The sequence below is a fragment of the Cannabis sativa genome, chromosome 2 (genome assembly GCF_029168945.1).
Source record: "Cannabis sativa cultivar Pink pepper isolate KNU-18-1 chromosome 2, ASM2916894v1, whole genome shotgun sequence".
Taxonomy (NCBI): domain Eukaryota; kingdom Viridiplantae; phylum Streptophyta; class Magnoliopsida; order Rosales; family Cannabaceae; genus Cannabis; species Cannabis sativa.
In genome coordinates this window covers 15,714,948-15,739,718 of record NC_083602.1, presented here as the reverse complement: position 1 = coordinate 15,739,718, position 24,771 = coordinate 15,714,948, and the positions used below count along the sequence as shown (strand labels likewise).

Below are 24,771 nucleotides of genomic sequence, written 5' to 3'. Positions count from 1 at the left end.
ACATTGGTCTCATAGGTGAAAGTGCCTCGTTTGTGTTGACTGAGCCGTCCCCTGAGCAACTAGGTGACAATGCAACCAAAACTGTGAAAGAGAAGTTCAAGCGTTGGCAGAATGCTAACAATAAAGCTCGTTACTTCATGCTTTCCAGCATGGTTGACACCTTGAAAACAAGGTTTGCAAACACTGTCACGGCTGCAGAAATCATGACGCAGTTAACTGAGCTATTCGGTATGGCATCTATCCAGTCTCGTTTTGACGCGACTAAGAAATTCATCGACGCACGGATGGAACCCCATCAGAATGTGCGTGATCACCTTCTCCAGATGGCTAGTTATTTCCAGGAAGCCCAGAATCATGGTGCTGAAATGGATCAGACTACTCAAGTGAGTCTCATCTTGAATAGTCTGACTCCAGATTTTCTGCCCTATACATCAAATTATGTCATGAATAAGAAGGAACAAGACTTTCATACCTTAGTCAACGACCTTCAGACATATGAAAATTTGATTGGAGGTCCCAAGAAAAGAGGGAATAAACCTCAGAATTCTGGAAATGGTAATAAGACGAGTAATCCTGAGGCACATGTTGCTTCTACTTCCAAATCCAATCATAAGAAGAAGTGGAAAAATGCCAAGAAGCGAGCTCAAGCTGCGAAAGCAGCTAAGAACAAAAAGGCTAGAGCTTCTGGTGATACACCAAAAGGAAAGTGTTTCTACTGCAATGAGAAAGGCCATTGGAAATCCCAATGTCCTAAGCTTCTTGCAAAGAAACAAGGTATTTCTTTATAAACTGATGTGTTTTTAGTGAATTATTATCCTTTTGGATTATTAATTCTGGACTACTAACCTTGTTTATTATTCTTCTTATAGCTCAAGCTTCTTGAACTCGGATGCTGTCTTAGCGAGTTGAAGTAGAAAGCTGGATGGTGGATGGAGGTCGTCTATAATAAAGAAGAAGCTCATTTTTTTTTGAATTAATTGTTTAGTTTTTCAAACAATTTGGAATTCAAGTTTTGGGATTTTATTCCCTGTTTGGTTCTCATAATATTGCAAACAATTTTTTTTGGTTTATAATAAAGTATCTTTTTCAAATAAATTGCAATTTATGAGTTGAGCTTCAGTACTTTATCTTATCTATCCCCGATTGTTATATTTTTTATGTTTGTATGTGTATGTATTTTATTGATACAAATTATATAGGTATTTAAACTCCTTACAGAGTTAGTACTACACAAACACTAGAAATTACTTCTATGTTTATGAATAATTGTTAATTCTAAAACAATTATTTGAGAATTTGTTTAATAAAAAGATCTTTTGATCTGATAGGGGTGGAGAAAAGTTAAGAATAAGATGCAGTTCAACGATCTTTTATATCTAATGAACTCTGGATTATATTCAACTCCACAGACTCTCTATCACACTTAGAGATTTACAACCTTTAGGGGTGGATCATAATCTCTATAAACTTAGGGGTGGACTTTATTCCACAGTGTTGCTATAATTATAAACACTACACAAGTATACGCAATCAAGTAGTAAAACTCACACAGGTGAGGTCGATCCTATAGGGAATTGGATTAAATACCACTAAACTATACTTATAATTCTATTTGGCAATATCGAAAAACAATTATGATTTAAGAACAGTAAAGTAATTCAGAAAACGTAAAACACAGTTAAAGTTTAAGCAAGATGAGATGATAGGGAGGAGAATCCTGTTGTTGTTTACCCCAAATCGTTAATGCTTAATTACTATCCTATTCTTGAAGTGAATGACAAATTATAAAGTAACCTAGCTCTTTTCAGATCTTCTAGATTCTAAATCCCATGTTATCTAATTAATTCCTTAATTAAACTAACATGAAATCAGCATTAAGTAATAATCTACTCGTCACATAAGTCATGTAAATACTCTCGTTTCACATAGAACATCGATTATCCCAATTTTAGCATTCTCAATTCTCACTTTTCAGATTTCGAATTGAGATCATAAAGCATGCACAAGGTGATCAATCTTAAACATGAAATTAAGAACAAATTAAGATAATTTCACAAACAAGAATAGAGGAATGGCAATTAAACATTAACTAGGCAAAACATTAAACAACAATCATCATCCTCCCTAAATGAGAAATTTAGTTCAGAAACAAATCCATAACCATTCCTAAAGCAATATTTAACATAAATAAATTAAAGAGGAATAAAGAAAGAAACTGTTGGTGGATGAATTCTGGATCGTCACTTGAATCTCTGTGCTCTTCCTGTCGCTCTCTGCTGTATTTTAGGGTTCCAAAAATTGCTTCCCCTGAATTCCAATCACAGTTTTCTATTTATAATTAATTTTTAGGGTTCGATGGACGAAATTACCCCTGGTCCATACGGGATCTCGCCGCGGCCAAGCTTCTTCTGGCCGCGGCGAGATAATTGCAAATTTTGGCTCTCTCTGTATCTCTTAAATGGCCGCGGCGAGACTTCCCCTCGCCGCGGCTGTAACGTCCCCGCTTCAAGCCTCCATTGGGTCCTTACACCCACGGAATGAATGGCTCTTATACACGAGTACGCCACTCTGGCTGCTTCATGGACTGATGACTGACCCTACAGACCAACACGAGTGTTTTCAGCGTGCTTTGTCCTCACTCGCACGCTTCCTGGGAAAACTTCCCAGGAGGTCACCCATCCTTGAAATTGCTCCAGGCCAAGCACGCTTAACTGTGGAGTTCTTTCAAGATGGGCTACCGAAAAACAAGATGCACCTTGTTGATATAGGTAGTACCAATCAATCCATTTAAACTCTATTCAACTGTGTAGTCCCATACCTACACAGTCTTAGAATCATCCCACTTGACCTTCCCCAGGCGGTGTGAGATTGTACAGCTTACCCGGTATTTCCCCTTACAGATCACGGGACTACTGACTGTCACAGCGGCGACTGTAGCATCCCAGAGTTCCTTATTTCTTTCGTGATCTAGCCGCGGCCAAGCTGTGTCTAGCCGCGGCCAGATATACACAATTCTTCAAAATTTGTGTTTTTCCTCGGCTCAGCTCGTCTTTTATTGAATTTCTGCACCCGAGACCTCTTTTATTCCAAATAACCTGAAAACATAGAAAACAAGCGTAATTCCGTCCTAACACAGCGAAAAACGCACATAAAATAGATCCAAAACATAGGCTAAAAATAGCCTAACAAAATCCCCCAAACTGACTCTTTACTCGCCCCCGAGTAAACTAAGACTCGAACTAAAAACAAACAAACAGAGATAACTAAACTTTCCGACGATTGAACTGCTACCACCACCTGCACAACTTCAAGCCATCAATAACCAGAATTTCAACTTGCCAACTCTAAGAACTAATTTGGATGTACAATTTACAAGTAAGCAGTTCATACAAGCACAAAACATCACAATTGCCGTCCATATCACAACCGTTCTAAACTTCCCGACATTCCACTAACACATGATCAATAAGTTTCAATGACATACCTCTCTCCACTAATGTTGACAAATTTCTCTTTGGAATCAATAGGTCTTTTTCGGTTATCATCATGTGGCTTAGGTACATGGGTAGGTGACAAGTCATTTAAGCTACACTATACCATAAGCACTATTAACCAAGCAAGCACCCAAATTTATTTTTTCTTTTCTTCCCTATATCCCAAAGGCAATAGTAAGAGATTGAGTTTTTTTCTTTATGTGCGTACCTCATATTTTTCTTAGCTTTTTTTTTTCTCAAGAAGACATTATCACATATTTCCTCTTTTTTTTTCTTCTATTTTTTTTCTGGAGGCACAACACACAATATTTTTTTTCAATCACTCACTCATACACTTTGTTTCTCCACTTACAACACTTTATCCCCCCAAAACTTGCTTAAAGGCTCATGGCATAATAAGGTATGTTCAGAGTGAAAAGAGTTAAAGATAACGAATTCAGCTTAGTTAAGTGGTGAAAAATTTTTAAAACAGGCTAAGGCTCAACTTTGGGTATACTATGGTAAAATGTTTAGGTAGGCTTGAAAGGCTCAATCGTTCCAAGGAAAACTTGCCTAAATCACTTTCCAAATAAAAACTATCAAGGATTTCGCTTCAAGAGAGTATGTCAACGAAATTCTATTTCATGTACAGTCAATCATTCCACAAACCAAACAGAACAGAAGTGATATGCGTCAAGAACAAATGTTTTATGTCTACATGAACCACTTCCTAACACACATCCATCTTAATTCAAACAGTTGCAAGTCAAGCACACAGTTATGTTTTAATCCATTACACAAGTGAATAACAGTGGTTCAATCAATCTTTCAATTTAGCTATCAACACATGACTTAAAAAAAAACTAAAACAAACTAATTAACGAAAACAAATAAACTGAAAAAAAATTTAAGTCACTCCCCCCAAACTAAAGATGCACATTGTCCCCAATGTGTGAAAATAAACCATGGTGAGAGAAACTTACCTGAGCCCTTTAGAAGGGGTTTGGCGGCGGTGGCTGGTCATAAGGGTTGAAACGAGGTGGCATTGCAAAGTAATTAGGATCCTCCACACCGACATTCATCCTCGTGACAAGTGCCTTCAGTTGGGCCACCTGCTGCTCATGAAAAATACTCCGTTGGGCCATGTAATTCTGCATGTGCATGTTCTGCTGAATCAGATAATTCAACTGATTGTGAGTGTACTGCATGGCGGGGTCAAGAGGCCCGGCAAGACGTGGTGGTTCAATGTCCTCATGTTCCTCTTCTTCTCTTGCCGGAGGTCCTCTCTGAACTGGCGGTTGACCATGAGGATGAGGAGGTTTGAAGCGAAGAACAGTGGACAAGTTAATACTGCGTTGTGGCGGCGCCTTGGTATCATATGAGTACTGCGGTACTCCATGTTTCTCACAAAGGTCAGTGATAATTCCAGCAAGCCCAAGTCCTCCACCAGAAGACCCCTCAACCATTATGTCAAATGTTACTCGAATAATATCCCCCACATTCAAATTATAACCTTTCATAATGCCATAAACCCATTTAATCCTGTCTATTTGAGCATCAGAAAAATGTTTGTTCGGGAGCAACCTTGCACTAACAAATTAAAGCCATGCCTTGGCCACTGGGTTAAGTTCACACCGGTACAATTGGTATGGTTCTCCAGCAAGCTCATGGAACCTCAGGCCAGGATACCCTAGAGTTTCAGCAATATCCACATAATTCAAACTTCTTTCCCGAAATTGTTGTTTCAAGGGTTGCTGCTCTACAGTGAAAGTTGGGAGCTCGTAAAGAGCATGAATGGCAGCTGTGGAAGCAGGCACTCTAACCCCCCTAACTCTTACTTTGTCATCCTCTCTTTCAGGCCAGTTGGCTAAAAATTCTAAAGCTAGAGTTTGGTTACTACGCTCAGTGACATCCACAAACTTAGTCCACTGCCTATTTAAGATTTGATCTCTAATAGACGCAAATGCAAGAGGAATGTTTGCAGTTTGACTCAGGTTTACAATGTCTATCCCTCTGTCTTCAATGAATGCCCTATCTTTCAATTTCAAAAACCGCTCTTGAGCATCCATGTTGGTAAACCTTACTCTATCAAGATTAGAGCGACCCCTAGGTGGGTTGGATGATGAAGCTCCCCTTTCTTCACTCACTCTTGACCTTTTTGGACCCATATCACCCAAATTTCCTAACTTTAAAGATTTTTTTTTAAAAAAATTTCGGCAGCACTTCCCCTTAAAAATTCACTTCCCGGGAATTAATTCCCTCACAATCAAACCCAATTCTACTCACACAAACAATTTTCAACAATGTATATAGCAAAAATCCCAAATATTTAACAAACTTTCCAAAACTATCCAACAATTCACAAATTCTTCAGTAAAAATTGGGTTGAGAGTCTTAGATTCAATACCTCAATGAGAATCCTCCTTTAATCATCCTCCATTGTTGAAAGCTTGAAGTTCTTGAGAAAGAAGAAGATGAATAAGGGTTTTTGAAATTTTTAGGTGAGGTTTTAGGGATTTGGGGTTGATTTTGAGTGGGAAGGAGTGTTTGATGAGAGAAATAATGGTTTAAGATGATTGGGAAGGAAAATTATGGTGAAATATGAAGTGAAAAGGTTATGAATTGGATTTGAAGAAGAAAATTGGTGTGGAAGAGGGTAGTTCAGCGTGGTGGTTAGGTTTAGGAAATATGAGAGGGGTTTTGAAATGATATGAAAATTGCCCCTTTTTAAAGAGGTCTGACCACTTTCGCCGCGACGAGATATAGCCTCGCCGCGGCCAAAATCCGTGAAAAAAGATACCTTTCTGTAAAGCTTAAATGGCCGCGGCGGTATGTCCCCTCGCCGCGGCCAGATTTTGTGAAAATAATAGGGGTTCTGTAAGCCTTAAATGGCCGCGGCGGTACTACATCTGCCCGCGGCCACTGGGCAATTCCCCCTTTTTTTTTTTTTTAAACAAAACTGGACAAAAACGAAAAAGAAAAATAACAGTAAAACCTAAAAAGAGTTCAACTAAATCATAAAGAACACTTGGGTTGCCTCCCAATTAGCGCTAACTTTATCGTCGCATAGCTAGACGTTGATCGAGATCTTCATAGTGGCGCCAGAATTATGGCGGACTTGGTTTGATCAAATTGACCTCCCAAGTAGAGCTTTAACCGCTGCCCATTCACTTTGAAAGTATTAGGGCCTTCACCTTTTAGTTCCACCGCTCCATAAGGAAACACCTTGGTCACTGTAAATGGCCCTGACCACCTTGACTTTAATTTACCAGGAAACAATTTTAATCTTGAGTTGAAGAGTAGAACTTGTTGCCCAGGTTGAAACTCCTTTCAGACTAAATTTCGGTCATGCCACCTCTTAGTTCTTTCCTTGTAAATCTTAGCGTTCTCATAAGCTTCGTTTCGAAATTCCTCCAACTCATCCAGCTGTAGTAGTCTTTTCTGCCCAGCAGCCTTTAAATCCATGTTCAGAGTTTTCATTGCCCAATAAGCTTTGTATTCTAACTCCACCGGTAAATGACAAGCCTTTCCAAACACCAACCGATATGGTGACATCCCGATTGGCGTTTTGAACGCTGTTCTATAGGCCCACAATGCGTCATCCAATTTTCTTAACCAATCTTTCCTTGATCTCTGCACCGTTTTCTCCAGAATTGTCTTTATTTCCCGATTAGAAATCTCAGCTTGGCCATTACTTTGCGGATGATAGGGTAGAGCAGTTCTATGGCGAACACCATATTTCGAAAGGAGTGCTTCGAACTGTTTGTTGCAGAAGTGACTCCCTTCATCGCTTATGATTGCTCGGGGAGCACCAAACCGCGTGAATATATTCTTCTGAAGGAATCGAAGAACTATTTTTCCATCATTAGTTGGTGTTGCTACAGCTTCCACCAATTTTGATACGTAATCTACAGCTAGTAAAATGTATAAATTGCTAAACGATGAAGGAAAAGGACCCATAAAGTCTATCCCCCATACATCAAACAATTCTACTTCCAAGATTCCTGTCAAAGGCATCTCGTTTCTCCTTGAGATGTTTCCTGTACGCTGACAACGATCACATGCCTTCACAAAAGTACTAGCATCTTTGAAAAGTGCTGGCCAAAAGAATCCGCTTTGCAACACCTTGGCAGCTGTTCTAGTTCCACTGAAGTGTCCCCCACATGGTAGAGCATGACAGTGATTAAGAATAGAGTACATCTCCTCTTCAGGCACACATCTTCTTATTATCTGATCTGCACAGTGCTTGTAGAGGATTGGCTCTTCCCAGTACTAATGTTTCACCTCAGAAAAGAATTTCTTTAGTTGTTGTCGAGAGAGCCCAGGAGATGTGATATTGGCAGCCAAGAAGTTAACATAATCAGCATACCATGGTACCATTAGGCTTTCCCTCACACTAAAGAGTTGTTCATCGGGAAATTGTTCATTTATTTGTACCTCCTTCGTATTCTGACTTTCTTCCAGCTCTAGTCTTGACAAGTGATCTGCTACCAGATTCTCAGTACCCTTCTTATCTTTTATTTCTAAATCAAATTCTTGCAAAAGAAGAACCCATCGAATTAATCTTGGTTTGGCATCCTTCTTAGTCATCAAGTACTTGATTGCTGAATGATTTGTATACACTATCACTTTATTGCCAATCAAATAGGGTCGAAATTTGTCACATGCAAACACTATAGCCAACATCTCTTTTTCTGTAGTAGCGTAATTCAGTTGGGCATCATTCAAGGTCTTGCTTGCATAGTAAATAGTTCTGAATACCTTGTCAACCCATTGTCCCAACACTGCTCCAATTGCATAATCACTTGCATCACACATGATTTCAAAAGGTAATTCCCAGTTTAGTGTAGTCACGATCGGTGCTGAGATTAACTTATCCTTGAGAATCTGGAATGCTTCAAGACAATCTTTCCCAAATTAAAAAGGTACTCCACTAGCAAGAAGATTAGATAGAGGTTTGGCTACTTTGGAGAAGTCTTTGATAAATCTTCTGTAGAACCCGGCATGACCCAAAAAGCTTCGAACTCCCTTAACTGAAACTGGAGGAGGCAAGTTCTCAATTGTAGATACTTTGGCTCTGTCAACCTCAATACCTTCTTTCGAGATCTTATGACCCAACACTATTCCTTCCGTAACCATGAAATGGCATCTTTCCCAGTTCAACACCAAATTAGAGTCTTCACACCTTGTTAAGACCAATTCCAAGTTGCTTAAACATTGGTCAAACGATGAACCAAATACTGAAAAATCATCCATGAACACCTCGATGCATTTTTCTATTAGATCTGAAAATATAGCCATCATACACCTCTGAAATGTTGCTGGAGCATTACACAGCCCAAATGGCATTCGTCGAAAAGCAAAAGTACCATATGGACATGTGAATGTTGTTTTCTCTTGATCTTCCGGCGCTATAGCTATTTGGTGATACCCTGAGTACCCATCAAGGAAACAGTAGTACTCTTGGCCTGCCAATTTGTCTAACATCTGGTCAATGAATGGGAGTGGAAAGTGATCTTTTCTCGTGGCTTTGTTGAGTTTCCGGTAGTCTATACAAATTCTCCATCCTGTGACAGTTCTGGTTGGGATGAGTTCATTCTTTTCATTCTTCACCACCGTCATCCCTCCTTTCTTTGGAACAACTTGGACTGGACTTACCCATTTACTATCTGAAATAGGATACGCTACCCCGGCATCTAACCACTTTAAGACTTCTTTTCTGACAACCTCCTTCATTGGTGGATTTAATCTTCATTGTGCATCGATGGTAGGCTTCACTCCTTCCTCCATTAAGATTCTGTGCATTACAGTTGAGGGGCTGATCCCTTTAATATCTGCTAAAGTCCATCCAATGGCTTTCTTATGCTTCCTTAGAACCCGTAATAGCTTGTCTGTCTCTACAGAAGATAGGGAAGATGCCACAATGACAGGAAGTGTCTTATTTTCTTCCAAATATTCATACCTGAGATGATCCGGTAGGACTTTTAACTCTAGTTAAGGAGGCTTTTCAGTAGATGGGGTAGGCTTTGTTGGTATGACTCCTAATTCTTCATAGTATCTTCGATTCAACGGTCCATAAGAGTCGAGCCACATAGCATACTCATAAGCTTCCATACCGTCTTGTTCCACCACCTCCCCTTGTACCAAAGTCAGATTAAGAGGGTCTTCAATATGCGTCTTTGTCTCCACCAACTGGTCCACCACATCAATTGCAAAACAATTGTCACTAGCCGTAGGGTAAGTCATTGCTTTGAGTACATTAAATACAACTTCATCTCCTTGTACCCTCAGCTTTAACTCTCCTTTCTGAACATCAATTAGTGCTTTCCCTGTTGCCAAGAAGGGTCTCCCCAGGATGATAGGAACATTGTTGTCTTCTTCCATATCCAGAACAATGAAATCAGCTGGAAAGATGAACTTGTCAACTTTAACTAACACATCCTCAATGACTCCTCTAGGATGAGCTAGTGATCGATCCGCCAATTGGAGAGTTACCGTGGTTGGCTTTGCTTCCCAATGTAGCCTTTTTAAACACTGACAAAGGCATTAAGTTTATACTGGCTCCCAAATCACATAGTGCATTTATTCTTTCAATTTTTCCAATAGTACAAGGAATAGTGAAGCTCCCTGGATCTCTGAGTTTTGGAGGGAGTTTCTTCTGTAGAATAGCGCTGCACTCTTCAGTTAGAGCCACTGTCTCATAATCCTCCATCTTCCTCTTCTTTGACAAAATTTCCTTCATAAACTTCACATAACTTGGCATCTGCTCTAAAGCTTCAGCAAAGGGAATGTTAATGTGAAGTCTTTTGAAGACTTCTAGAAACTTGGTGAACTGCTTGTCTAAGTTTGACTTTCTGAGCCTCTGAGGATAGGGTATTTTCACATGGTGATCAATGCTAATAGGTGGAGTCTGTTGTGGTTGTGCTGGGCTATCAGTAGCCTTCTCTGCTGTTGGTGTTGGTGTTTGCACTGGTTGAGCTTTTATTTCTTCATCTACCTCAACTGGTTGTGGTAACTAAGGCCCATCATACTTCTTACCACTCCTCAGGGTAATTGCTTTGCAGTTTTCTTTGGGATTAACTTCAGTTGTGCTAGGCAAATTTCCTTGAGGGCGGGTTGCTACCTGAGTTGCTAGCTGGCCCGTCTGAGTCTGGAGGTCTTTAATTGAAGATCTAGTTTCAGTCATAAATTGAAGCAGTAAATCTGTTTGCAAACTAGAATTTCCACCAGAGGCTTGTTGCTAATTAAACTGTTGGTTCTGATTCTGTTGCTGATAGAACCCACAGTTTCTTCGGTTGTTACCCTGGTTGAACCCATAATTGTTCCTGTTGTTGTTCTGTGAAAAATTTCCAATGGCCTTAGCTTCATCCATTGGCAAATCATCCACATCTGCTTGACACTCCGAAAAGTGATGCCTTCCTCCACATAACTCACAAACAATTTTGGCTTGTTTAGCTTGCCCTGCAATTATTTTTGTCAATGCCTCAACCTGAGCTGTTAACTTTGTTATGGCATCAACTTCTAACACACCAGCTACCTTCTTAGATTGACTCCTTTCAGTTGGCCACTGCTGATTGTTTAGAGCCATCTCCTCCAATAGATCATACGCCTCATTAGCACTCTTTCTCATAAAAGCTCCGCCCGCTGCTGCATCTATTAGAGTTCTAGTATTACCAACCAACCCGTTGTAGAAGTTGTGAACCAGCATCCACTTCTCTATACCGTGATGAGGACACTTCCTGATCAGATCTTTAAACCTCTCCCAAGCCTCATGGAGAGATTCATTATCTTGTTGGCAGAAGTTATTGATTTCTCCTCTCAGCTTTGCAGACTTGGCTGGAGGAAAGAACTTTGACAAGAATTTTGTTGCCAGATCATTCCAGGTGGCAATAGAATTGGGTGGCAAGGAGTTCAACCAACTCTTGGCTCGTTCTCTGAGCGAGAATGGAAACAGTCTCAGTCGAATGGCATCATCGCTAACTCCATTAACTTTAAAAGTTTCACAAAGTTCCATGAAGTTAGAGAGATGCAGATTAGGATCTTCAGAAGGGAGGCCACCAAACTGAACTGAAGACTGCACCATTTGAAGGATGGCAGGTTTAATCTCAAAGTTGTTTGCATCCACTGCCGGTGGCCTGATACATGACTGCACTCCCGTCAGAGTAGGGAGAATGTAATCTCTCAAGCTACGGCCATTAGCTTGATCTTCCACGGCGCCTCCATTATTACCGTTATTACCCCCATTGTTTCCAGCATTATTGTTCACATTGGCAGCCATGATTTCTGATGTTTCAGCAGTTGCTGAAACTCTTTCTTGCCTCTTGTTCTTTCGATTCCTCCTGCAAGTTTTCTCGATTTCAGGATCAACCGGTAATATGACTGCTTGTCCTTGACGGCGCATACACTTAGGATTCCTGAAATAGATCAAGAAAATATTGCAAGAAAAAAAAGTTAGAAAATCAGCAAGAGAAAATATACCAAAGTAGAAGTTAGTATAATTTTATGTAATATTAATCTTTAAACAATTCCCCGGCAACGGCGCCAAAAACTTGTTGCTATAATTATAAACACTACGCAAGTATACGCAATCAAGTAGTAAAACTCACACAGGTGAGGTCGATCCCACAGGGAATTGGATTAAATACCACTAAACTATACTTATAATTCTATTTGGCAATATCGAAAACAATTATGATTTAAGAACAGTAAAGTAATTCAGAAAACGTAAAACACAGTTAAAGTTTAAGCAAGATGAGATGATAGGGAGGAGAATCGTGTTGTTGTTTACCCCAAATCGTTAATGCTTAATTACTATCCTATTCTTGAAGTGAATGACAGATTATAAAGTAACCTAGCTCTTTTCAGATCTTCTAGATTCTAAATCCCATGTTATCTAATTAATTCCTTAATTAAACTAACATGAAATCAGCATTAAGTAATAATCTACTCGTCACATAAGTCATGTAAATACTCTCGTTTCACATAGAACATCGATTATCCCAATTTTAGCATTCTCAATTCTCACTTTTCAGATTTCGAATTGAGATCATAAAGCATGCACAAGGTGATCAATCTTAAACATGAAATTAAGAACAAATTAAGATAATTTCACAAACAAGAATAGAGGAATGGCAATTAAACATTAACTAGGCAAAACATTAAACAACAATCATCATCCTCCCTAAATGAGAAATTTACTTCAGAAACAAATCCATAACCATTCCTAAAGCAATATTCAACATAAAGAAATTAAAGAGGAATAAAGAAAGAAACTGTTGGTGGATGAATTCTGGATCGTCACTTGAATCTCTGTGCTCTTCCTGCCGCTCTCTGCTGTATTTTAGGGTTCCAAAAATTGCTTCCCCTGACTTCCAATCGCAGTTTTCTATTTATAATTAATTTTTAGGGTTCGATGGACGAAATTGCCCCTGGTCCGTACGGGATCTCGCCGCGGCCAAGCTTCCTCTCGCCGCGGCGAGATAATTGCAAATTTGGGTGCTCTCTGTATCTCTTAAATGGCCGCGGCGAGACTCCCCCTCGCCGCGGCGACTGTAGCATCCCGGAGTTCCTTATTTCTTTCGTGATCTAGCCGCGGCCAAGCTGTGTCTAGCCGCGGCGAGATATACAAAATTCTTCAAAATTTGTGTTTTTCCTCGGCTTAGCTCGTCTTTTATTGAATTTCTGCACCCGAGACCTCTTTTATTCCAAAGAACCTGAAAACATAGAAAACAAGCGTAATTCCGTCCCAACACAGCGAAAAACGCACATAAAATAGATCCAAAACATAGGCTAAAAATAGCCTAACACACAGTATCCTTTGTGACACATAGTTTTAAACATGGAAATAATATAATAAATTAGCTATTATCAGAATAAATCCTTGATCTTGATTATATGTTCCAGTTTAGATTTACTGTTGTAATAGTTAATGATACCATTAAAGTTCTTTGATAAAGTATCACATTACCTTAGTTGACTGGGAGAATATTAAAATTCTTTATCCATCTTCGTTTGGTTGATATTTGTGATAGGAACTTAAGAACACCTCTGATAAAAACAAATCTAACCATTCACATGGATAGAGATAACTTATCAGAATTATGAGAATAAGATAGAAGAATTCTTGCATAGTAAATTCGAAAGACTTGATTCAAGATGTCTAATCCTCATAACATTTTATGGTATCTTGATTTAATTGCTTAAATCTCTAGCAAGTATTTTACACTTCAAATACTAGACTGCTATGTTGTTGACCTAGTCTTAGAGAAACTTACAGTTTCAGATTAAGATAATAAGTCACAATGAGATGTTCCCAGAAACAATAGTAAAAGGTTAAAAGTTTCTAACCAGACATCTGCTATTGAGTGGGAGCCATCTGAGATGTAATCAAATGGGAACATTAGGGGACAATCAAGAAAGATTTATAAAAGTGACCTATATGATATTAAGGAACTATGCATTAGTGATCCCAATATCCACACCGACTCATTAAGAATTATGAGATGGTGGTTACTCTGGGGGTGGAGGAATCATTATAGAAGAGTGTAAAAACCCATCTATAATAATTCAAGCTTCATCAGAGAAGATATAACTTTGTAAATTCGAAATTACCAGAAAGTTATTTTACTAAAGGAAATTCTACACTCCATTATCTAGATTCCAAATTTTAAAATTTGAGAGATATGTCTTCTGTTTGTTCAGATGTACTTAATGGGCAGTAAGAATTTCAGTATCCCTTGATGAGTAAAGCATACAGTTAAGGAGGTTTCATAAGTTTTATGAACCTGGTTCCAGATATATGAGTGGATTCAAATATACTACACTTGATCAGAGGATCAAGGCAAAAGATTGATTGTAATGCACAACTTGTTTTATGTTAGTGCAAGTGGGAGTTTGTTGGGTTTTGTGCCCTAAATAAAACCCATTACAATCTGATTAGTTATCAATTTAGAATTCTGAAGTGATTTATGATTACATGTATGTTACATGTTTATGGTTTAATATATATATTGATATATGCACAAAATCAATTAAATCTAGAACATATAGTTATTCACAATTACAGTATTGTCAATACAGTGGAATGTGATTGTGATTATATGATTCAAAAGATTTGGTCCCTGTTCATCAGTGTTTTGGATTTACACTGATGTGATAATCAGCGATGAAGTATACTTACACTTGGAGTAAGTGTTATGTTCTTTCCAGAACATTGGCAAAGTATACTAGTTTCGAATGTATGGAGTATACATTGGACTAGACCGATATTGAACTTGGTCAAAGATATTGTAAACTTACCGTTGTATCTTTCCAAGTCAATGTCAGAAGTTGATCTTAGATTAAGAGAATCTAAATCCTGATATGCTTAGGCTCAATCTCAGGAGTGCCATTCATGTTCTTTGATTTATTAGTTAAGCCTACTTTTGGGTTAGGGTAATACATATATTTTGGGAACATGATAGCATAACTGAGTGGGAGTGCTGAACATAAATATGGAAATCTATAGCTTCTACTGGTGTATAGAAGTAAAGTGATGATTCCTTTTGAGCTTAGTTAAATAAAAGTAAATGGATGAGCTCTTGTTTCAGTGACTATATATTAGATCACTAAAACATCATTTATAGGTAACTAAGTGTTTAAAGGGGCAAAATACATTGAGGGGTGTAAACGGTAAATTGGTCCCATCTCGATGTAAATCATCTATATAGAGGATCTCTAAATCACATTAAGATTATACCAATGGTCAAATGAGATAGTATATTGATATCGTGAAACATATGATATGCTCTATATAAGTCTGAGAGTACAATTCCAAGTTCTAAGAGTGGATTCAACAAGGAATTAATAAGTTAGGGATTTACTTGGTAAATCGGTTCAACTTATTGGAAGCTCAGCATATAGATCCATGGTCCCCATTCTAGTTGAGACTATACTGTTTGTAAGACTCTATAATTGATTTATGATTAATCAATTATAATTCTAAAAGTTAGACTATGTCTAATTTGTGAATTCTCACAGTTTAAGGATGAAATTGTAAATAAAAGGGTTTCTAGGTTTAATTATTAATTAAGAGACTTTGCATGTCTAATTAGTAATTATTTTAAATGGCAATATTATTTAATAATCTATTTTAGTTATTAAATAATTAGTTTTGGCATTTAAAAGATTGGAATTGGAAAATTGGCATTTTTGGAGAAATAGAAATAAAATTGAGGAAACTGCAAAATTCCAGTGAGGCCCATACACACCATGGCCGGCCACCCTTTGCATGTTTCCCAATTATTATTTTCAATTTAAATTGTCATGTAATTGCTAATCAAAGCCTAGCCTAAATAGGAAAGTGGTGGATCACACTAAATAAGGCAGTTAATCAATTACACAGTAAAAAAGGAAACTGCTTATTTGGAAAGTTGTGCTCTTCCTTTTTCCTATATATAGTAGCCCTTCGCTCTCTTCTCTTGCATGCATTGTATCACACGAATTCAAGAGAGAAAACAAGAGAGAATTTTGAAAATCCTAGTGAGAGAGAAGTGCCCACACACATCACTCAGTGCCTCAATCATAGTTTGGAAGACTGTGAAGGATCACATCCAACTGAAGAATTTTCTGGCTCAGATCTTGATTATACTCTGCTACAGACAGGAATCAAGGGTTAGAGATCTGAGTGGAAGGAGACACTTAATTCCGCTGCCATCACTGTAAGTTATTCTTAACTTTTATGTGTTTAATTCATCGTTTTAGAAGTTCAATTTTAGGTTGTTAAATCAACATACTTGTGAGTAGATCTAAGTTCCTGGTAAAATATATTTCCAACAATATTCAGGTAGCCAATCCTCAATTTATTTGTGCAAGAATCTAATTTATCACAAGAAGACAAAACACATTGAAATTCGATTGTTTTGGATAAGAAAGAAGATAGAAGAAGAAGTAATCGAGCTGGAGAAAGTGAAGTCAGAAGAGAACCCTGCTGATATTGGCACTAAGGTGTTACCTGTTAGTAAGTTCAAGCATTTCTTGGACTTACTCAACCTTAGTTGCTAAGTAGCTACACATGAAAGCATTACCACCTCCATTGGACAAATATGCTTAGCTTGTTGGGGCTTGAAGAAATAAGGTGGAATTTGTGGTATTATTCTTTTAACCCCCAACAACCAAGATTCGGTTAGTTAGTTAGTCTTTAACTAACTTAACTATCGAAAAGGACAGCTTACATATTGGGTCCCTTAGCTATATAAAGAGAACTACTCCTCTCATTTCGTAATAAGGAATAAGAGAATAAGTCAAACACAAGAGAGACACAATACAATAGAAGTTAGAGTGAGAAATGGAGAGAGATATCTGAGAGAGAGAGGGTTGGGATTGGAAAATTGTATTGAGCAACATTATTGATTATATTCACTCGGGTTAGTGAGTTAATGTGTGTTGAGAGATTACACCATGGATGACTTGCTATGATTATTTCCTTGTAGCTTCTGAGATTGATATCTCTTGTTCTCATTATCAATAAAGATTGGTGGCATTGCTTTCAAGCTGGAGTATGACCAAGTTCACATTGAACTTAGGATTGGAACCAGTATAAATCTCTGTGTTATTGTGTCTAACAGCCATTTAGATTCATCCGTGTTATATTTTTCTGGTTTATGTGTTTGCTGATTTTTATTCTTGATTTGTTTGTTTTGATTTAATTTTTGTTTGTTTAAGTGTGATCTTGAATCTGGAATTTATAGAGGTTAATTCCTATGTATCAGAGCTAAATTTCCTATAAAGAGGAAAGATAAAGACCATATTGAGCGCATCTAATGTCGAAAATTATAGGTTCACATATCATATACAACAACGATTTAAACCGACTTAATATGTAATATAGATGTAGAGTATTTTACAAGTCATCAAACATGATCAAGGAACATATAGGCTTAACAATTATCGAAACTGTTCAAGCCTATTTCAAATTATTTAAGCTTCTTGAACGGTAGAGTATAACAACCCTTGAAGAGAGTCAATTCAATATATAGTGTAGGAAGTATCCTTAAGGTCAATAGGATTAGAGCTTTTAAAAGTTTGAATTTTGGGGTTATTACTTATTGAAGGCATGATGGTATTTGGAGCCAAATCATCCTCGTCTTCTCCAAACACGGGACCAGGGGAATCTTCAGTACTAGGTTCTTGGAGACTCTTGGGGAGGCCTAGGCCGTGAGCTACGGAGATCTGGAATCGCTGACCGTTGAAGCACTGTTCACCGTCGTAGTCCCCAGAGAAGAAGAACGTTTTACCTTCTTCTACAAGCGGAACTGCTATTGTGATCGAACTGGTAGCGGCGGTGTTTGAAGCGTCCATCGTGGACCACTGGCTGGTGTCTTCGTCTGAAGCGTAGATGTAATTGCAGAGTTTGTATGTCGTTTCGTTATAGGTTTGGATCACTGTGTGGTTGGTGTTAGTGTTGAATACTGCATTTTTGGTTAAAAGAATTAATTACTAAAAAGTAAACTAATTAGCTACATGCAATAAGATTATAATTTCAAATAATATTAATTAATGTCTTCTTAAAGCAGAACAAGATTTTGTTATATCGACCTACTAAGCTTAAAGTTAATAATTATATTCCAAGATAGTGTTTTATAAATTATTAAACGTTACCAATGAAAGCATACCCACTTAAAGTTTGTTTGGTACCTCGTATTATATCGTATTGTAATGTATAATATTATATTGAATTGTATTTCATACAATATTTTTATGTAAAATTATATGTAGTATTGACTTTTATGGGCACCTAAATATATAATATTTTAGTATAAATTAAAATTTAAAATAGTGTTACATAAAAATATGATATATAATTCAATTCAATACAATACAATACAATACAATACGACCTAATACGACGTACCAAACGAGCCTTAGTCTTTTAATTACGGCTAAAAAATATTAGTGGTGTTTAGTATCCTCTTCAGTGTTATAGTACTCTTGGTATAATTAAGCATTTAGTCTTATATAATTTAAAAAAGTAACTTTTAAAAAAATAAAGGACCACATATAAAAAGTGTTAGGCACATTGATACTCAATAACAATACTATATAAATTAAGGATTTTCTCCTAAAAATATTAATGAATTCTAAGTTAAGCAAAAATATACATATATTAATGAATTCTTTTATTATTATATATATCTGTTCTATATTAAATTGGTTATCTAATAAAAATTATTAGTTTAACTTTTTTTTTTCAATTTTTTATTAAAATAAATAATTAAAACTAACATCGTCAAATTAATTAATTATTTATCATTTTTTTAAAAAAAATAGTTTTAAATATCTAATTTAATTTATTTATTAATATATAACTTTGATAATTATTTAAAAATATTAACAAAATTAAATAATTTTTTTTATATAGATATTAATTTAAATTTAAATTAGACGTTAATGCAATTAATTAATCACACGTTATAATAAATTTATTAATTATATTGTTTAAAATATCTAAACTTATTACTATATTTTATTGTTTAATAAAATTAGTTATAGATATTTTCTTATAAATAAATTTAAAATTAAATTAAATTTATATACTTAAAAAATATAATTAAATTGTATTAAATTTAATTTTGATTATTATAATTTAAATTAATAATTAACTAACACAACTTTAAGCAAACATAAGTATGTTACTAATACCTAATATATTTAGGTATAAATATTTGTAGAATAGCATTTTTTTTTTTTGAACTCCTAAAAAACAATTAATTAAAATTACTGAGTAATGCCAAAAAAAAAGTATAGAAAAATATACCAATGATAGAACCAATTATTTTGTTTTGGACTATTGGAACTATACAACTTGTGTAACACTTAAATATATTAACATGCGTGGCATATTTTTATTAATCCATACCTTTTTAATTATTAAAATACAATAAAATTAATTTAAAAATAAAAATAATAATTGAAGAAAAATGCAAAATAAAAAATATATATTTTTTTTTCTCTTTTCATTTTTTCTACTAGAAAAGCTAAAGCACGATCTTTCAATAGGAAAAAAAAGAAAAAAAATTACAAAATAAACTAAAAATTTGAAAAAAAAAAAAAATTACAAAAATACTTCAACCCAGAAATTTTTTATTTTTACTCTTTGAACTTTTTTATTTATAAAAATACCTCTTCAATAAAAATAATAAACCATTTTTTGATTTTTTATAGTTTTTTTATATTTGTATTATAGTTGTCATGAGGTTATCTTTCTAGTTATTTTATAGTTTATTTATTGTTGTTTTATAGTTGTCGTCACGTTGATTTCTGGTTGTTATTTTAGTTATTTTCTTATTTTTTGCTGAGCAAAGTGTATTTTTGTAATTTTAAAACTTTAAAAATGTATTTTTATAAATAAAAATTTTACGTCTAAAATTGTAAATAAAACATAAAAATGATATTTTTGAAAATTTCCCAAAAAAAAAAAAAAACCAGAAACACAGATGAGAACCCAAACCCCTTATACCCTACTCAACCCCGGCGACTGATGGCTACCCCAACCCCAACCGATGGCAAGCCTAAACCCGAATCAATGGCATGCCCCCATCCGACTGAAGGCAAGCCCTAACCCAAAACGCAAGATCTCAAACCAACGAAAAGCCCTAATCTAGAACTCCAAAACCTAAAACCCGCCACGAAAGGATCTGGTGAGCCTATATCTGAGTTCCCTAAACCCCAAGCTCAAATATATAATCCCTTATCTAAACTTGCAAACACTCTAAATTTGAGCCATTATCTATGTCTCATATCTGAAATTATGATCCTTTCTTTATGTTGGTCTCTTCGCTGTGGTCTTACTCTCTGAACTCTTGCTCTCTTTGTCGACGACCTGGATTTGTTTTTTTATTTAAAGGAAATGTTGGTCATGGTGGTAATAGTAGTATGGTGGTGATAATGGTGGTGGTAATAATGTGATAGTGGTGGTGATAACGGTAGTAGTTGTGGTGTAAAGGTGGTGGTGATAATGTGGTGTTGTTTCACAGTGACTGCTCTAAAAGCAAGAAGAAAAAGAATAAGACAAAATAATGAAAAAGGAAAAAAAAAATACTTATTTATTCTAAATTAAAATTAAAATTTTTTATTTTTAAATAATTAATATTGTATGGACCACTTGAATTCTGTTAGTGTACATTAATATACACGAGTAGCCACTTAGCTAAGAGAATAACAGAAGTGAGGTTTGAAGAATTTTACCACCAAAAAATCAGTTTGTTGGATTATTAAGAGTAACAAATAGTATAATTTAAGTAGTTATGTTGCCAATGCCCTTTTGTTTTGTTGGTTTTGACTAGGACTGAACATTTTTACTGGGTTTGACCCGAACTCGACCAACCCGCCCGGACCCGACCCGACTAACTAGAAATTTTTTGAAAACTACCCGTTCATTGCGGGCGGGCAGTTTAACCTTGTGGAACTTTTGGACGGGTTTCGAGTTTGATATTTTAGGTGATCGGGTTTCGAGTTGGACCCAAACCCGACTGTGAACACAATTTTTTTTTAATACTCTTACCTAAACTTTAAAAATAGAAATTTACACTTACATATATTGGACCTCAAATATAATAATATTAATTCTTCTTAAAAAAATTATTCCTAAAAAAAGTTACATAATAATAAAATTACAATATATATTAGGATAAATAGCGGCATAAGTACCCAAAGTTTTATGTTTGTAAGCGGCATAAGTACCTAATGTTTGTAAAACTGTAATGTTTCTCTAATTTTGTCCATACAGACTCTATTATTGTCTTAAACAGGACACATATAAGGCCTAAATTCTTTTCATATATAGTATCAGTTACTACCAAATGTTCTTTTAATAAATTCAAAACAGAGTTTGTACTGACGAAACTGGAAGAAAATCACAGATTTACAAATATTAGTTAGTTATACCGCTAAAAATAAACATTGAGTTTATGCCGCTTACAAACATAAAACTTTGGGTACTTATGCTGCTATTTACCCTTATATTATATACCATACACTATTTCTATGTATTGAAAGTTTATATGTATATATATTTCATTATATTTAATGATTTAGTTATATGTTTATATATATACTTAGGTAAGTGTTTAGGGTTTAGTTATATGTTTATATTTAGGTATGTTTATTCATAATTAGGTGACTCTATAAACCCGCCAACCCGTAACATGTGAACGGGCAGGTACGGGTTCAATTTTTTTACTCGAAACCTACCAACCCAAAACTCGATTAACCCGCCCGATGTTCACCCCTAGTTTTGACAAAAAAATTCCATTATTGTCTTATCTGTCGACTTAGGGCCCGTTTGACACAATTTTAGAATAACTTAAAGTTATTTTTTACAAAAGTTGTCAAAAAAAGTGTTTGGTAAGAGTTAAAAAATAGCTTATTGAAAAATTTATGGAGAAGCTACAGCTAAGAGCTAAAATTGGTAGCTTGGTACAACCCAACTTTTAGAAAAAAAAATGTTTTGATTAAAAGACTCTATAATAAATTATTTTGTAATATATTTAATTATTTATTAAATATTGTAAAAATACAAAAAAAAAATTGAGGAAAAAAATATTTAAAATAAACAATATTGAAATTTTTTATTTTTTATTTTGTTTTAAAAATATTTTATATTTTTATTTTTATTATTAACAAATTAAATAAATCTAGAGTTTCTTATAAACTAAAATTTTTCTTTTTACAAATGATAAAAATATAATTTAAATTATTTTTATTAAATACATATAAATTTATACTATTGGGAAAAATAATTAAAAGTATATAAATAATAAAAAATTTATATAATATAATTTTTTTTATATATATAATTTTAATAAACTTAATTGTAACACTATTATTATAATAGAATATTAACAACTTTAACACTTAAAACTTTATAATTTATTAAATACTCAGTTCAATTTCTTTCTAGAGTTCTATTACAACTATTTTTTTTATAGTACAACCGTAACAAACTGATCGGGCTAAGAGTATAATGAGATGATGCTGTAAATATTCTAAGAGAGAGAATGTATCTATAAAAACAAAGTCCATAAGTTGTGTGATGACTCGTACACAAGTTGGCAATGCATTAGGCTAAGGTAAGGTACCACGTGAAACACAGCTGGGGTTACATAGGATTTCCAAACTGTTTGGTATGAGGATTGACTTCATGAGAATAGCAATGTAAAAAGTATAATTTTATTAGAAGGTTTATGTAAAATCAATTTTAAGTTTATTAATTTTAGGTGATCTCAAACTCTTAAATGAGTTTTGACATTCCCTTAATTTAAACCTCTCTCAATTAAAACCCGCTGAAGGAAACTCTTACACTAATAAAAACCGTAAATAATAGAGCAATAAAATGAAAAAGAAAATCGAATTTAGCATTAAATTTCAGAATTAGTTGACTGAAATGATAATACAATGTAAATAAATCGGTAAAGAGTAAAGACCATAACATTGAGAGACTGAAAAGACTATTAACAATATCAAACTTAGAAGTATAATTAAAATTGATATATAATTAATTAGAGAGAACATAAGAAAGTATAATTGATATTTGGTATATAATTAATTAGAGAAAACATAAGAACATACATATATTATATATGTATGATGAGTACTTACTGAGAAAATCTCCCAAGCTAAAGTTGTTGCTATCAGCCCATTTCTGGTAATCAACAGTAGGCTTTTCTGATTTGTCATACCAACCGAGGGAGTCTCCAACTGTGTAATTCTTGTAAGCTTCTACAGATCTTGACGAAAGAGGCAAAACTACAAAACAGAAGAAGAAGAAGAAGAAGAAGAAGAAGAAGATGGGCAAGGATTGAAGCCCAAAAACGTCTCTTTTGGTGATCACTTCCATTTCTCGAATGATGCTTTTGATTTTTTTTTAACATATAAAGACAGTTATGTGGCTCAATTTCAGAGATTATAGTGACTTTTTATTTACGTATATATACTATAGCATGTGCCAAGTGGGTTGTGCCTAAGGCACGTTCCACCCGTTTTATCACTAACATATAATCTAGTATTAATATAATTAATGTAATATTTCCCTTTTTTTTTCTAAGGAAAATGTAATGTTTTTTAAGTAATGAATTTTAAGCCACTTCGCCTCTATGCTACTGATCATGGCACGTTTCAGACCTCATGACTCCTTCTCGCACTTGGGATAACATTGCTTTTCAAAGACATTTAACCATACGATATTGACCGTATCCTTCAGACTCCGCTCAGTCTTTATGCGCCAGAAGATCGTCTTATATAGCATCATACTGCTACTGGGTTCTACACTGTTAAATCAGAATACCACCTAACTAGCTACCACCTTGTCTGATACTACATCCCCTTCGCCATCCCAATCTCTCTCTAGCTGGTGGTCTAGGTTGTCTAAATTGTTTCGAAAAGTTAAAAATTTTGCTTGGGAAATGATTCATAATACCTTGCATCTTGCTCCCAATCTCCACCATAGGCATGTTGATGATTCTACATGCTGGAGATGTCAACACCCTTGTGAGACCTTAAATCATCGCCTTCTTTCTTTGTTACCTTGTGAAGCGAATATGGTAACTAGGATCTTTCCATATGGACTTCTTTGGGACTCATTCTACAAATGGTAGTGACTTTGTCCATCATCATTTTACACAATTCGGTAATGAACCAATAGAGACCATTCTTTATATCATGTCGTATATTTGGCATGACCGTAACAATGACTATCATGGATCTTGCACTATTCCTGATGAAGTTCTTGTAGAGAAAGCTCTTGCCTACCTTCAGGAATTCCACCATCACACTAACAAATAAACGGTTTCTAACTGAAAAGTCGAGTTTTAATTTGCAAATGCCAATAATTATACTAAATTTCAAAAAAAAAAAAACATTATTGTAACAGTCTGTAGCAGCAGAATATTATTCTGTCACTGTTAACACAAACAAACCAAAAATAAATAGTGCACAATTTTAAAAACTTGACACAAGAGAATTGTATATGTGGTATCAGTTTTCTTTCAAACACTACTAGTCCACGGGACCACGCCCAGAAATCAATTAGTAAAGTATCAAAATTTACAAAAACAATTGACTTAAACAAATTTAGACTCCCTCTAGTGATTTGCCGCAACCCTTTGTAATCCACCTTGCTAATCTGATCTCTAAAACACACCAAGTAGTGAACTCCCTTCAACTATTGATGTGTGCTTACTTCCTCCCGAAGTAAGGCTTAAACAAATCCGAAGATATATGCTCACTTCCTCCCGAAATGAGACTTGGAAAAGTCTTCTCCCGA

At 35.3% G+C, this 24,771-nt stretch overlaps 1 protein-coding gene and 1 non-coding gene across 3 annotated transcripts in view; one reads left to right on the top strand and one right to left on the bottom strand.

Annotated features, from left to right (window-relative positions):
• The window catches only part of LOC133034790 (early nodulin-like protein 18), a 72,149-nt gene extending 48,705 nt beyond the window's left edge, over nucleotides 1–23,444 (bottom strand). The window contains exons 1-2 of one of the 2 annotated variants that reach the window (XM_061110182.1): nucleotides 23,109–23,444; nucleotides 17,314–17,920 (exon numbers count right to left, since the gene is read on the bottom strand). In XM_061110182.1, the coding sequence (XP_060966165.1) occupies nucleotides 17,478–17,920; nucleotides 23,109–23,346 (681 nt within the window). In that variant the 5' untranslated portion in view covers nucleotides 23,347–23,444 and the 3' untranslated portion in view covers nucleotides 17,314–17,477. Of the gene's footprint in view, nucleotides 1–17,313; nucleotides 17,921–23,108 lie in introns of those variants that run through there. The other variant, XM_061110180.1, reaches the window with a different exon arrangement.
• Nucleotides 11,192–11,298, top strand: LOC133035259 (small nucleolar RNA R71). The gene has a single exon (XR_009686536.1). It is a non-coding gene; the product is annotated as a small nucleolar RNA R71 (small nucleolar RNA).
• Nucleotides 23,445–24,771: the final 1,327 nt, after the last annotated feature.